The sequence below is a fragment of the Bactrocera oleae genome, chromosome 2, assembly GCF_042242935.1.
Source record: "Bactrocera oleae isolate idBacOlea1 chromosome 2, idBacOlea1, whole genome shotgun sequence".
Taxonomy (NCBI): Eukaryota; Metazoa; Arthropoda; class Insecta; order Diptera; family Tephritidae; genus Bactrocera; species Bactrocera oleae.
The window spans coordinates 59,262,891-59,276,081 of record NC_091536.1 but is presented as its reverse complement, the minus strand read 5'-3'; the positions used below and the strand labels follow the sequence as shown (position 1 = coordinate 59,276,081).

The window sequence follows — 13,191 nt, the reverse complement described above, 5'->3', positions numbered from 1 at the left end:
GCACATCCTTCCGTCTCTTCAAGCCAATCGAATATTTTTAACCACTCTCTACGAGTCTTTCGCTTTAAAGGGTAGTCAGGCATTCTTCACTATAAAAGATTGTCAAGTTGTCAAGAACTATCTAAGTGGACGGCAATCATTCGTACTGTTTCGAGATCAAAATTCTAAGTTAAGAACAATTAAACAGTGGGTTCCTCAAGGTGGTGTCCTCTCCCCGCTTCCAGAGGGGATTTCCGTCACCTCGTCTGCAGATGATAGTATGCTATTGACGTCAGGCAATGTAATCGATGGCATGTGTTCGAAAGGAGCCTGACACTCTCCCGCACTAAATTCATAGCGATCATATTCACGAACTGGACGAAGGAGTACAGACAGGTTCTTAATTTCAAAGCCGATGGTATTAAAATTCCGATCCTAAGATTTTAGACGTTACAATTGACAGCTTGTACTCCTTTACTCGATATACGACCGCATTTAATGCCAAAGTACAGAACCCCAACAAAATCCTCAAATCGCTAGCCAGCAGCTTCTGGGGAAAGGACAAAGAAATCTTATTCATCTAACAATCCTCTCCTAGTCCGACCCTGACGACACCCCACGTTTCCTTGGCCTTCGCTGACACCTAACTTGAACCTTTCCACCTAAGCGGGGATTAGATAACCGCTACAATAGCAAAAACATGTTCAAACTATGAATTGACATGCCGTAAAAGTTTAAGTTTTCTTTACCTGATGTCGATATCATTTTATTCGCTTACTGCGGAAGTTTTAGGTACTTTATTGTTATACCTAAAAATAAGTTAAAAATATAATATAAACAATTATTAAAACTGAAGTATTTACTTGCAATTTGTCCTTTAATTTGATGCCTGAAATTAAAGAAATGCGCGAATATATCAAATTCTTGTCATTCTCAATCCTTACTTCACAGCTTCCATTTAAGTGGGATCTCTCATTTTCACACATTGAGCAGGTTCCTATTATGAATATTTTTTAGTCCGATCGGACCAAAATGGCAACGTTGATAGATATGTATGTAACATTGTTGATATTGTTGTCATGACATGTCTGCTTCTCCTTGGCAATTCGTTTTGTGTGTGACATTTAGCGTTGCTATGTTTGCTTTCGTTATTTCAATCGCTTGAATTGTTTACTTTATTGTGTTTACAAAAAAGTTTATGAATGAATGGCTCTCTTTTCTTGCGAATTCAGGTGTATGATGAGAAAATGTATACATATGGTATACAGTCTTCTTTTTGGGGAAATAACGAGAGATAGCATTACTGCTCACAAGTCTCTTTGATAAGGTGCGAACCCAGTAGCCAGTACATAGAGCAAAAGTTCTAGTAAATAATTTCGTTAATACTGGTAATAGGTCAAGTAATATCAAACCTCTGGTAATTTTTCTTCTTCTTATAGAAATATATGAGGTAATCGAAAGAAACTCAAAAGTTGTAGACCTTTACATCGCCATTAATTAATACAAACTGTTCTAATATATTGTGAACACTGGTGAGTCGTATTATCCCTTCTTATTATTATTGCGTCGTTTTTGTGCTTGTGAACGTGAACGGTCGTTTGACACAATTTAATCTTTCAGCAATCTCTGAGTTGTTATTAGACGATTTGTATCTACCAAAAACTTTATTTTATCCACATCGGCTTCAAGAGGCCTTCCGGGACTTGGTGCATCCTCAAAATCGGAATCGCCGGACGAAATTTTGCAAATCAATTTTGGCATTGGCCAACCATCTTCTCCGTATACATCACATAATTTCGCTTTGTTTGATAGTAAAACAGTAAAATATGCCGAAAATGCTGTTTTCGATCTTCTATCTTCGATATGGCACCAAACAAAAACTATTCCAAAAAGCGTCCTTACTATATATCGGTAAAGCGGTTAAGTTGGCTGCGAAAAATTCAATGAGATCGACTGTTGTCATCAAACGAAATTACTTAGTGAACGACTGAATAGTATTAAAATATATATTCGACAGTAAATTTACACTAGTAAGACACTAGAACTTCTATTGCTTCCGCAGCCAGTCGTAAATCACTATAACAATTCATCATCACTATATAGCCATTCAGCGGTATCCAACGTGCCTTAGGCAGAGGCGAGTACTATTATGATTTTTTTGCTTACATAAATTATTTACCTTGATCTATGATTTAAGATATTCCATAAAATCAGTGTGTATAAATGTGGATTAGAGCTTCAAAAAAGTAGCCAATACATATCTGTAAGCCGCATTCCCTTTACTAATTTACAAATGTATAATTATAATTAATTCTTCTTACGACATTTTAGATCTCTAACGAAATGTTAGAGCCTCTTTAGCATTCAAATTATTAAACTAACTCGAAGCTTAAATTGATTTAATAAAACCTCCTGTGGGTCTTGTGTTAAGGAATGTTAATGAGGCCGTCAACTGTTGTATTTTGTTAAAATGAGGCAACTTTTTAAAATAACATAATGCGTTATATTAGCTGATCAGATCGTAGTCCAGACCCATAACAAATGGACTAAGTTTTGGTTGATGTTTTTAAATCCAAAAAATATGTCTTGTGGATTTTCAAGAATGAAATTGCTACTTTATCCTAACTAAAATGTTATTACTTTCTTAACTCTTTATAGGTTCATAAAATTTTGTGTCATTAACAATTTTTACTTTATAGTTCATTAATATTCGACGAGAGATTTAAAAATCGGTGTTTGCATCAGACAGTCTCGACGAGAGGAAGATCAGCCGGGTATTGCAGCGTGATCAAATATTTAGATGTTGAAAAAAATATATAATTATCGAAATAAAATTCGATGAAATGAATAATTTCTATGATATTTATATTTTATATATAATGTCCACGTTTATTGATCAAATATAAGAAATAGCTATTTATGTTTGTGGAAAGTGGGAATAGCTGTCAAAATACAAGTATTATCCTCGGTGTGAGAGCATAAACTTGAAATCGTAAAGTTCCTCAAGAATCAATACATTTAAAGTTCAATATAATTTTTTGCTTGTTCCATGACATCTGAAGTTAAGAATAAATTTGAATATTTACTAGATTTGCGTATGGCAAAATATTGTTGAAATATTTGTCTGCTTGAAATCGGTTTAGTGGGACTTAATGTTTAATCTTTCAGTGTTAATCGTTTGTTATCTACTCAATGCGGTCTTGTTGACTTCAAGAGAAATAAAACTTTGGACCAGACAATAATTGTTCTCTAAATATTTGACAACATGGAAGGGCCATAATTGGAATTACTGCTAAGTTCAAATTCAATAATTAAAGTATTTATTTCTATTTTTTTTTATAGAAGATACAGCAATATTTATTGTACGTTCACAAATCACTTAAATTTACACAGTATACAATAAAAATATATTTATACACATACAATATATACAATAGATAGATACACAAACAGTTATAATTACAATACAAATTAACATTAACCTAAATAGCCTATTTTGCCTTTTTTTCATAAAATATTGTAAATACACACATTTATTTGGGTTCGAGAGGTTTGTAGTTTTGAAAAATTATATACATTTTCATTTGTTTGACTCCCCAATCGAAGCGGTCTTTTGTATCTGTTCGTTCAAGAAGTTTTCATCTGCCAAGAATGTAGTTATGCCAACTTTTTCCCCTGTTTCCGTATTAAATTCAAATAAGCAGGGTATACTATTTGGTACATTCACTGTAGAAATATTCTCATCCGATACTTCTGCAATTATATATAAACATACGTACAACCTGATAAGTTAGAAACACATATGTACACGTGCATATTCATACATAAAATAAAATAATATTAATTAATAAAATATCGAGCTGTGTCCTTATAAAATAATTACAATAACTGTCGTACTTACTATCGATGTGTTTGATCAGGGCACGTGCCACTGTACCATGTGCTATGATGAGAACTCGTTTGCCAGCAAGCACCTGCTTGAATATAACATTCTCAAAGTACGGTATAACGCGTTGCATTAGGACCTTCAGTGACTCGGTGTCTGGGAAATCTGATGCTGGTATATTTTTGAAACTCGGATTATTGCGTATGGAATGATAGTAGGGATTGTCTGGGGTGATAGGCGGTGGGAGGACATCGTATTTACGTCGCCACGACTGCACCTATAAGTAATTATTTTGCATTGTTATTTTGTGAAATTCATTCGTAAAGTTATAGAGTTAATACGTTTAAAATAAAAACAAGAAAATTCGTTACATTCGGCAGCACCGAAGCCGAATAATACCCTTCATATAGTTATTCGATCTGAACTATTTCTTCGCAGAGTGTGAAAAAAGGAAACACAATAACGGTCTAGGGTTTTACTTAGTGATATTTCCTACGTGTAACATAGTGTTAAAGCCATTGAGATTCGACAGAAAATTTGAGTAATTAATATTTTATTTTTCGATCTTGAACTTACTTGCTCCTCCCCATATTTGTTGGCCATATCGCGTTTGTTGTAACCTGTCAGATTTCCATAGTGTCGCTCGTTCAAATGCCAATCACTAACGACTTCTAGATCACAGAGATTCAATTCTTTCAGTATGATACTGAGAGATTGTCGCGCGCGCATTAATGCCGAGGAATATGCAATGTCAAATTTTAAATTACTTTCACGCAACGCTACTGCAGATGTGTTAATTGCATCCTTGGCACCTACGGCAGAGTAGAAGAGAAAGACAGATGTTGAGTATTAAAATAACAGTACACTCGTACCACTTATATTACATAGTCGGGTGATTTAAGAAGTAGGCCAGTCTAGGAAAACTCGATTTTTTTGGCTTAAACTACACTCTAGGCTCCTAAAAACATTATTCAATTGGTTGTGGCCAAAACAAAAAATCCATGTCCAATCCGTAGTGGTGTCGAAACGTTCATATATTATTGTATTATGTATATTTCATGAGAAATACAAACATTAACATAATTGTGTAAAAGAGAATACACATTTCGAACAATATTCATCTGTGTATTCAAAATCTTTAAAAACAGGACGTGGCCTAGAGGCGGAGTCATTTCATCCAAACCATCAAAGTTATATCCCCCAAATTTGTACAAGACAAATTTTTTTTAACACTTCTTACGTCAGTGTGAAAATAAGTGAACGGGGTCACTTCTCATATAACGGTTTTTTTAAAAACTACTTAAAGTGCGATAAATCAATAACTAAATCCATAACATATATTAACTACATAATAGACATTAAATTTCACATCCGGAATGGCACAAGAGTAGCCGGTGTTAAAATTGGACGATGGGCATGGTACCGCCCACTTTTAGGTGAAATCACATATCTCGGGACCTGCTCGACCGATTTCAATCAAATTCGGTACATAATATTCTTTTAGCAATTTTATGTTGCAGTGCGAAAATAAGCGGACTGCAATCGCGCCTACTTCCCAAATAAAACAATTTTAAATTCGATCTGATTCTTTCACTTTCCGGTATACAAATAAAGCAGCAATTATTATAACGGTATAAAACTGGGCGAAATCATCGAATATGTGGACGCCGGTTTTTATTGTGCACTTTTTATTGAAAATACCGGTCGTCTGTGAGATATATTATAGAAATTCGGAGAGAATTCCTTTCTGATAGTAGTATGTCTGTATTTTGAAAATGCCTTGAATCGGAACACTAATTGCCTTAACCTCTTTATATCTAATAGAAAGATTTTCAAACTTGCGGCTGACTTAATACCGCTTATATTGTTCGATATGTGAGTTATCTTAATGAAATGGAAAGAGCGTGATTTTCTGTCTTGTTGTGCATAAGGTATTTCCCCAGCTTGGATCCTGCCAAGTTGCAAGACTATGAAATGTTCGGTTACACCCGAACTTAGCTTTTCTTCACTTGTTTAATATAATGTTTTGGTATACCTAAACTTTGCAAATTGAGAGAGTATAGAATGTTCGGTTAAACCAAAATTTAGCCCTTTCGTACTTGTGTCATGTATTCAGGCAAATTACAAGGAGGGGTAATTTTTTGGAAGAAAAAACCCGATTGCCTCATACGGATGTATTCTACTCAACAAAACCAGTAAGCGGATTTTAAACATTTTGCAAATACATAAATATGAGTGAAAAAAAAAATCAGAGATAAAGTAACTATACACTTAATTCCGTTTCTACACGGTGGTTTTTTACACGGTTTGAAAATAAAAGAATTTTTAATTTTTTACATGATTAAAAATTTTGTGGCTTACATTTTATTTGTCAGATTTCATTTTTGCGAAATACATACATATGTATGTATGTTCATATCACAAATTAAAGGAATTCCCTTTTTGTGGATACAATTTAGGGGGATGATCAGTGCCTGTTTACACGGTTTATTTTTTATATGGTTTTTTTTCTGGAACTAATCTACCGTGTAAAAACAGAATTAGGTGTACTTTTAAAATAATAAGTTTATTGTAATTTATAATTAGAAAATAAGATGGTACAGTTTATAAGATAGTATTCGTACATACTTACATACATATGTGTACTTTCTTTTTTGTATTTTATTTACCTTGTTCACTCAAGTCGGCATCGTGCCAGCCGCAAAAGAGATTCAACTTATTCCACTCACTCTCCCCATGTCGTACGATCACCAGTTGATTGGTCTTCATGTTTATTTGTTTTGCCTTTGCCACCAGGCACACTGACTTGAAACTGTTAATGTACAAGTTGCATCCTATTAGATATGTGATGCATATAATATAATATAATAATTATTGTATGTACATAAAGACTATTCATAGACTTGAAACCACTTTTTGTAATTCCAATAATAAATACGCGTGTACTTTATTATTTTAAATACAGAACTTTTTATCTCATTCGAATATGATTAGATTTTAGTTTTCTCGCCACATGTTGCATAGACAATAATACTTTTGTTAACGGTTCTTTGCAACATTTAAAGCTAATCGTATTTTAAACTACTTCGCCGATTAGATTTGTAAGGGTGCGTCCAATGTAATAAATGTGCGAAGCAGCTGAAATATAATATAATAACAGTACGACTACTTTGATTAAACATCAAAATTGATTTAACTGTTGCTTATTATAATCGCACTAGACAGCAGTAAATAAATATATTTATATTTATAACCTTCAAATATAGACTTTTTCCTTATCTTTCTTCTTATTTGTATTTGCATATTACTAATTTTATCAATTTCATGATAAAATTTATACTAGTTATATTTTTATCCATCATTTATATACAGCGGTGCTTATCAGAAGTTTGTAATAATAATTGGTTCCTTAAAGTAAAATTTTAGTTTTGGTAATTAAATTATTAAATATATTGACAAAATTAATAAAAGTAAAATCAAAAATTTTAGTTTGCTAATAACAATTATAATGAGACTATAAAAATGCATTTAATTGAAGATTTCATCTTAAATGAGAATTTATGCAAAGTGTTTGCCCACTACTAGGCTATTTGCATTTGATATGCATACATTCTTATATATGTCTTCATATTAATATTTCAACTAATACTTTGAAGAAACATTTTATATTCCCTTAAGAACTACATCTTTAAGTATATAAAATTCTGACATTTGGATTCACCAGGAAAAATGTCAGAATTTCACTTTCATCTGTTGGAATTTTCAATTTTCTACCGTTTGGCACACAGCCTAACTATAAAAATTATTGATTTTCTAAATTAGAATCGATTAAAATCGAAATAATCGATTATTTTACTCGACTATTCGATTCTTAGAATCGAAAAATATAAAATCGAAATCGTAATCAAGAATCGATGCTGTATAAATGTTTCCATCCCTATTTTAATTCACTATATGTATATTATAGAAATAGCACACACATCTTACTTCTACGAGAATAGGATGATCATTAAGCGACATTCACGTACAGTATTCAGATATAAACAAGTAAGAAAGAGTTACATTCGAATGGAATCGAATGTTATATGCTCTCAAAATAATAAAGTCGTCCAAAGAAACGGAAATAATTATAATATGAATACGGAGGCAAGCACAGATCTTTACCGTTTTCACCGATTGTTCACACCAAACAATGCAAAAGCTCAATAAAATATGTCCATACATATCAGTTTATAAAGATAAATTGGATATTAACCGAAGTATGGGGTATAAAGTCAACCGGAAGGTCGAATATCATGGTATTTGTACCTGTGGGTTTATTAAGTTATGAGCTTTTTAGATATGTACATATAATATATAGCTAAGTCAAGGGGATGCACATATATACTCATTAGGGCTTGCAAAGTTTGGAATCGATTTCAACAATTTTTAGATGCGAACTGTCAAATGTCTGTTACCCTATTTATGTCGGAGTTTGTTTTCGATTTATTGATTGTTCATTTATCTCTCATTAAGGCAAATAGCTAAAAAGAATTTATGGTATGGATTCCTAAGAAAAAGAATATTTTGCTTCCAGCTTTGTGCCAAATATTAAAAAAAAAAGTATGGAAAACATCGATAAATATAATTTCACTGGATGAACTTATCGAATTTCACTATTTATATAAAGATTTAAGACGTTATCCGCAAAAGTTTTTTGAATATATAACAACACGCTTCAAAACTGTTTTCTCGTATTGATCAGCTTTACGCTCAACTTCGATCAGTTTCTACTCTATATGATTTTTTTTCGGTTGTAAATATTCTGGAAATAAATAAATATATATAATAGTTGTATGGCTTTCTATAACATGATTTTATGTATTATGATGGTATGTAGAGCCTGAAACTAGTCACCTAATCGAACTTCAAGATTCTTGATTGACTTCGGTAGGTAAAGGTTGTATTCGAAAAATCGATTATTTTATGAAAAAAATCGATTCTCGAGTAGAATCGGAATCGAGTTTGCCATACCTATATTAAAATATAAGGATGGTACTAAATGAACCAAAATATAATGAACTGTTCATTTAATTTATACTTTAAGGATATTATCTTTGACTTAAGTAGTTTTACCAGTTGTGTGTTTAATGATGTTTAGACATTATAACCTTGCTCACTGTCGGAAGCCTGTTCGAAGACCCTCAATTTATTATTTTAACTATTCGGTCGTCTTCACTTCCTTTTCGGCCACTTGCCGGCTTTCATTGGCGTTCGTCCAATAAGATTCTTTTTTATTTCCGCGCTTTTACTTACATATGCGCATATATGCATACATACAGTTGCGTGCAACAAATTAACAACGACATGCCGTAAATATATTGCATTTTTATTATGTTTTTTTTGTTTTTTTTTAATTTTAAGATATGTCTTTCAATAACTATCAAAATATATTATTCAAAATGCCTTATTTTGGTGAAATGGAATTTTTTTCGGCAATGTAATTAAATCGATCGTGCACCTAGTTAGCAACGCTCATATATTTTTCAGGTTATTTTTGGAAAGTAAGCTATTTTATGTACGACTTTTCTTATATTTTTATTGAAAGTGACTAAATTTAGTGATACAAAAGTATGGGTCAAAAGAAATCTTGAGGTGAGGATACAAGAGCCGTTATAGTCCACTTGAGAGAGAATGGTAAGTCGTACGATGAAATATAAAAGTCGCTCAACAGTGCGAAAGGGATATAGTTTAATGCTACATTATTGTAACAAAGTAAGACGAAATTATTGTTCACGAAAGTATTTCCATAGAACTGCCAACGAATTAAGAACGCACGAAGCAGGACTATTTGAAAGAAAGGTGCTGTCTTCTGATGAAATAAAGATAAACCGAGGCTGTTCAGAAAAAAAAAGTTTGGTTAGGTCACCAAACTGAAAAGAGCTAGTTACACTACTTCAAGCCTGGCGGCAATATAATGCTTTGGGGTGCAATGTTATGGCATGGGATTTGGCTTATATCAAAAATTGATGAACAAATGAACCAATTTAAGTACAAATGACAACATGCCTTTAATATGGATGTACCAGTAGGAGAACGATCCGAAACTGGTCGACGCACTAAGCAATGGTTTCAGGACAATTTGGTGACTGTTTTAGACTGTTTTTCTTGTAGTTCAGTTCTAAACATATTAAGAACCTTAGGTCTCCCTTTAAAAACAAAACGTACGGCTTTATAAAGTAAAACGTCGACGGTGTAAAAGAAATGGCTAAAAAGGAGTGGGAAGCGATTCCAAAGGACATCTGCCAAAAATTAGTGGAGCCAATGTCACGCAGATGTTAAGCAATAGTCGACAGTGATGATTTTGTTACAAAATATTGAACTTTAAAAGATAAAATTCCATCATTCAATACATAAAGCGGTGTTAATTAATTGCAGGACTCATTTAGACTTTCTATTTATCAAACTTTGGCTTTGTAGATTTAATTTAACAATATTTCATATTTTTTTTATTAAATGAACTTTACACTTCCTTCCAGCTTTCCGATTGCATTAATTTTTTACTTTCATATTTCAACAATTTTTTAGACCTATAGTCCCATATGAAGCATACTTATATGATTTTATGTAGAAAATTTTGCACCCAATTTACTTTCTTATCACTTGGAAGTAATCGTTGTAATCTGTTGTTGTTCATATTATTTGATTACACGCTAATTATAGTGCCACTCGTTGTGAGAGATTGTTCATTCATACCGTCTATCTTCACCGTAGCTTGCCTGGACGCGGGCAGGTAACATGCCAGCACCAGCCGCCACTAGCGCTGCCATTGCACCAACCACAACTGCGCGCCTTAAAACGTTTATTTTCAGTCATGGCAAAGATAGACCTTCGACGACAATAACAAAAAAAATTCAGAATTTTTAAATTATATCTCAAGATTGAATGTATTCACTTCGTATTTTTCTTAAACCTATGCACATTGGACACCAGCGGGAGCTGATTATATCGAGGTACCGCGCGGCCGAATGTCACAAAAATGTAGGCTACGTTTACCTCTTTCAGAAACACTCACATGCTTTCATTATTGATACATAGGTATCCTTGATCTATATGTGTACATATGTAAGCGTGCAGTTAATATTTGTTTACTATGTACACATGTAAATCTGAGTGAGAATGCAAAAAATTGCATTCCAGCGAAAATTGGGTATCAGCGGCGCTAACTGTTCGAAACTTACGCGGTCCAAGTGTTCTGCATGGTTTTGCTCTGTATTAAACGGCGGAAAGCTGACTGTGGACCGACTCAACGGAGACTATGGTTGGTTCTAAATACTTGGCTACTCTGTTTCGGTTCTATTTAGCTACCAGTCCTCCTCTTGCACACATACTTATATATATGTACATACCCATACGTATAAATCTGAGCGGTATTTTTATTGTATGTATATTTATGCACGTGTCTTTATAGATCTCGCGATACTACTTTGTGCGAGAATTGTTGTTTTGTTGTGGTTTTACATATTGCAGTTTTGGCGCGTTTTGATACAAACAGTGGTCACGCCAGTCGCTGCTGATAATGCGAGAACTACAGATTATTACTGTATTTGTTCTTTTTTCGACTACACTTTATTGTTATTTGCCTGTTTTGATTCAGCTATCCGTTGTTAGCGTTTATACGTGAATATGAACATACAAACAGTGAGCGTCAAAATAATGTGAACACCACCATTTACCAACAAGAGTAGTTTCGAGGTTCAATTCTGGTGAAAACGGTGGATCGGGCAGCATCGTAGCTTAAGCGGTTATATCCACTTGTGAATCTCAATAAAACGACTTTTGATAATACGAATGTATATCAAATGTTAATAAATATCTGAGAATATTCTTAGAAAATTTTAAAAACATTGTAAGAATTTTTTAACTCCCAAAATTTGAAATGTGTTTTTCTCGAAACGCTGTTTTATGACTCGGTGAGGATCGTGTGGAAATTTTCACACGATGGCCGAAGAAATAAGATTGTTGAACAGAATTTCGATTTTGTAAGCTAGCTTGATTTGTAATTTTTTTTACAAAAATCTACTTTTTCTTTGAGAAACCGTAATTTTGTCAAAAATCTGTATTAAACTATAATAATAATAATATATTTGGTTTTGGATATGAGATAATTTTAACCAGAAAAATGTTTCTCACACCAGTAGCTAGACACCTTTTTGTGTGGGTGCTTCTGGAGATCAGCTATGAGAATGAAGGGAATAAAAAAATTTTCAAAATGAATCGCCGATTATTAAAAAATATTAAAGTTAGCAAGTCAACAGTTTTCCGCGAATTGATCGCTCAAAGAAAAAGCTTTATTTTTTGAACGCACAGTATATTTTTTATTTATTTGTTAAGTAAAATGCCTTCTCCAAAAAACAAAAGTTACGAAAGCACGGTTTTTCAGACTCACTTGTGGATATAACCAATTATATACTATCTACTAATTTAGCCGTGGCGATTCCGGGTGTGTCAGCAGGTGTGTTGTCGTGGCACTTTTTAAATGCAACAATAATATGGCATAGTAGAGCCCTGTGACTATATAAACCCCCTTTGTGTATCCAAGAGAACGATGTCCATAACCTTTTCAGTCGATAGGACAATCTTCGCTTTCTTCATTGCAGGTTCGCAGGGTGAAATCAAATGTTTCGACTATTTTTTTTGTCTGTAGTGTGTACTAGGGGATCTATGTTTCGTCGATAATCGCGAAACTACGCAGAAACTGGCAACCACTGCTCTGAAGTGGTTCACAATTGAGCCAACTCGGTACCTTTCTCATGCCAAATATTTCATCTAGAATATGAACCACGCATCATCAATTGTCGCTCTGTCAATATAAGATCGTGAAGGTTTGCGAGTGGCTCATCAAAAACCGATAAACCGATTTTTAATGGAATCAAAGAAGAAGAGTCACTATGTACAGCATCCAGGCGCTATTTAATTTCAATGCAAAAGTTCTTTCCTGAAAACAAGAATTGAATCATGCACCTTCATCCTTTAAAGAAAATACTTAAAGTACTCTAAAAGGTTGATGTTTAGATTTTAAATGATAAAATGTTGGGTTGTAAGTAAGAATATATTTAATGAATTCTCTTTGTAAATATTGAAGATAGTGAAAAGTAATATTTAAAGTGTGCCGTACACTTTATTTTGACGCTTACAGTACATACAATATATAGAATAGGCACTTAACAGATCAAAGCAGACAAAAGTTTCGTTACTGCACCCCATTTCACTGTATGTGAGTATTGTTTGCTGTTTCCACGCTTATTATTTCATATGCGTGGTTTTGTATAATTATTATCATATAC

At 33.2% G+C, this 13,191-nt stretch overlaps 1 protein-coding gene and 1 long non-coding RNA gene across 14 annotated transcripts in view; one reads left to right on the top strand and one right to left on the bottom strand.

Moving 5' to 3' along the window:
* The first annotated feature begins 1,214 nt into the window (after window positions 1-1,214).
* LOC118683908 (uncharacterized) lies at window positions 1,215-2,830 on the top strand. 2 transcript variants are annotated; one of them, XR_011394780.1, is made up of 4 exons: window positions 1,215-1,367; window positions 1,419-1,511; window positions 1,600-2,116; window positions 2,679-2,830. It is a non-coding gene; the product is annotated as an uncharacterized lncRNA (long non-coding RNA). The 2 variants fall into 2 exon arrangements; XR_004979728.2 differs by having other exon boundaries at window positions 1,600-2,830.
* Window positions 2,831-3,276: 446 nt separating this feature from the next.
* Window positions 3,277-13,191, bottom strand: part of LOC106618966 (2,3-bisphosphoglycerate-dependent phosphoglycerate mutase) — a 17,599-nt gene continuing 7,684 nt past the window's right edge. For 7 of the 12 annotated variants that reach the window (XM_014236911.3, XM_014236909.3, XM_014236912.3 and 4 more), the window contains exons 2-5: window positions 6,535-6,677; window positions 4,442-4,677; window positions 3,881-4,142; window positions 3,277-3,732 (exon numbers count right to left, since the gene is read on the bottom strand). In XM_014236911.3, the coding sequence (XP_014092386.2) occupies window positions 3,560-3,732; window positions 3,881-4,142; window positions 4,442-4,677; window positions 6,535-6,677 (814 nt within the window). In that variant the 3' untranslated portion in view covers window positions 3,277-3,559. The other 5 variants (XM_014236910.3, XM_036378450.2, XM_014236917.3 and 2 more) reach the window with 5 other exon arrangements.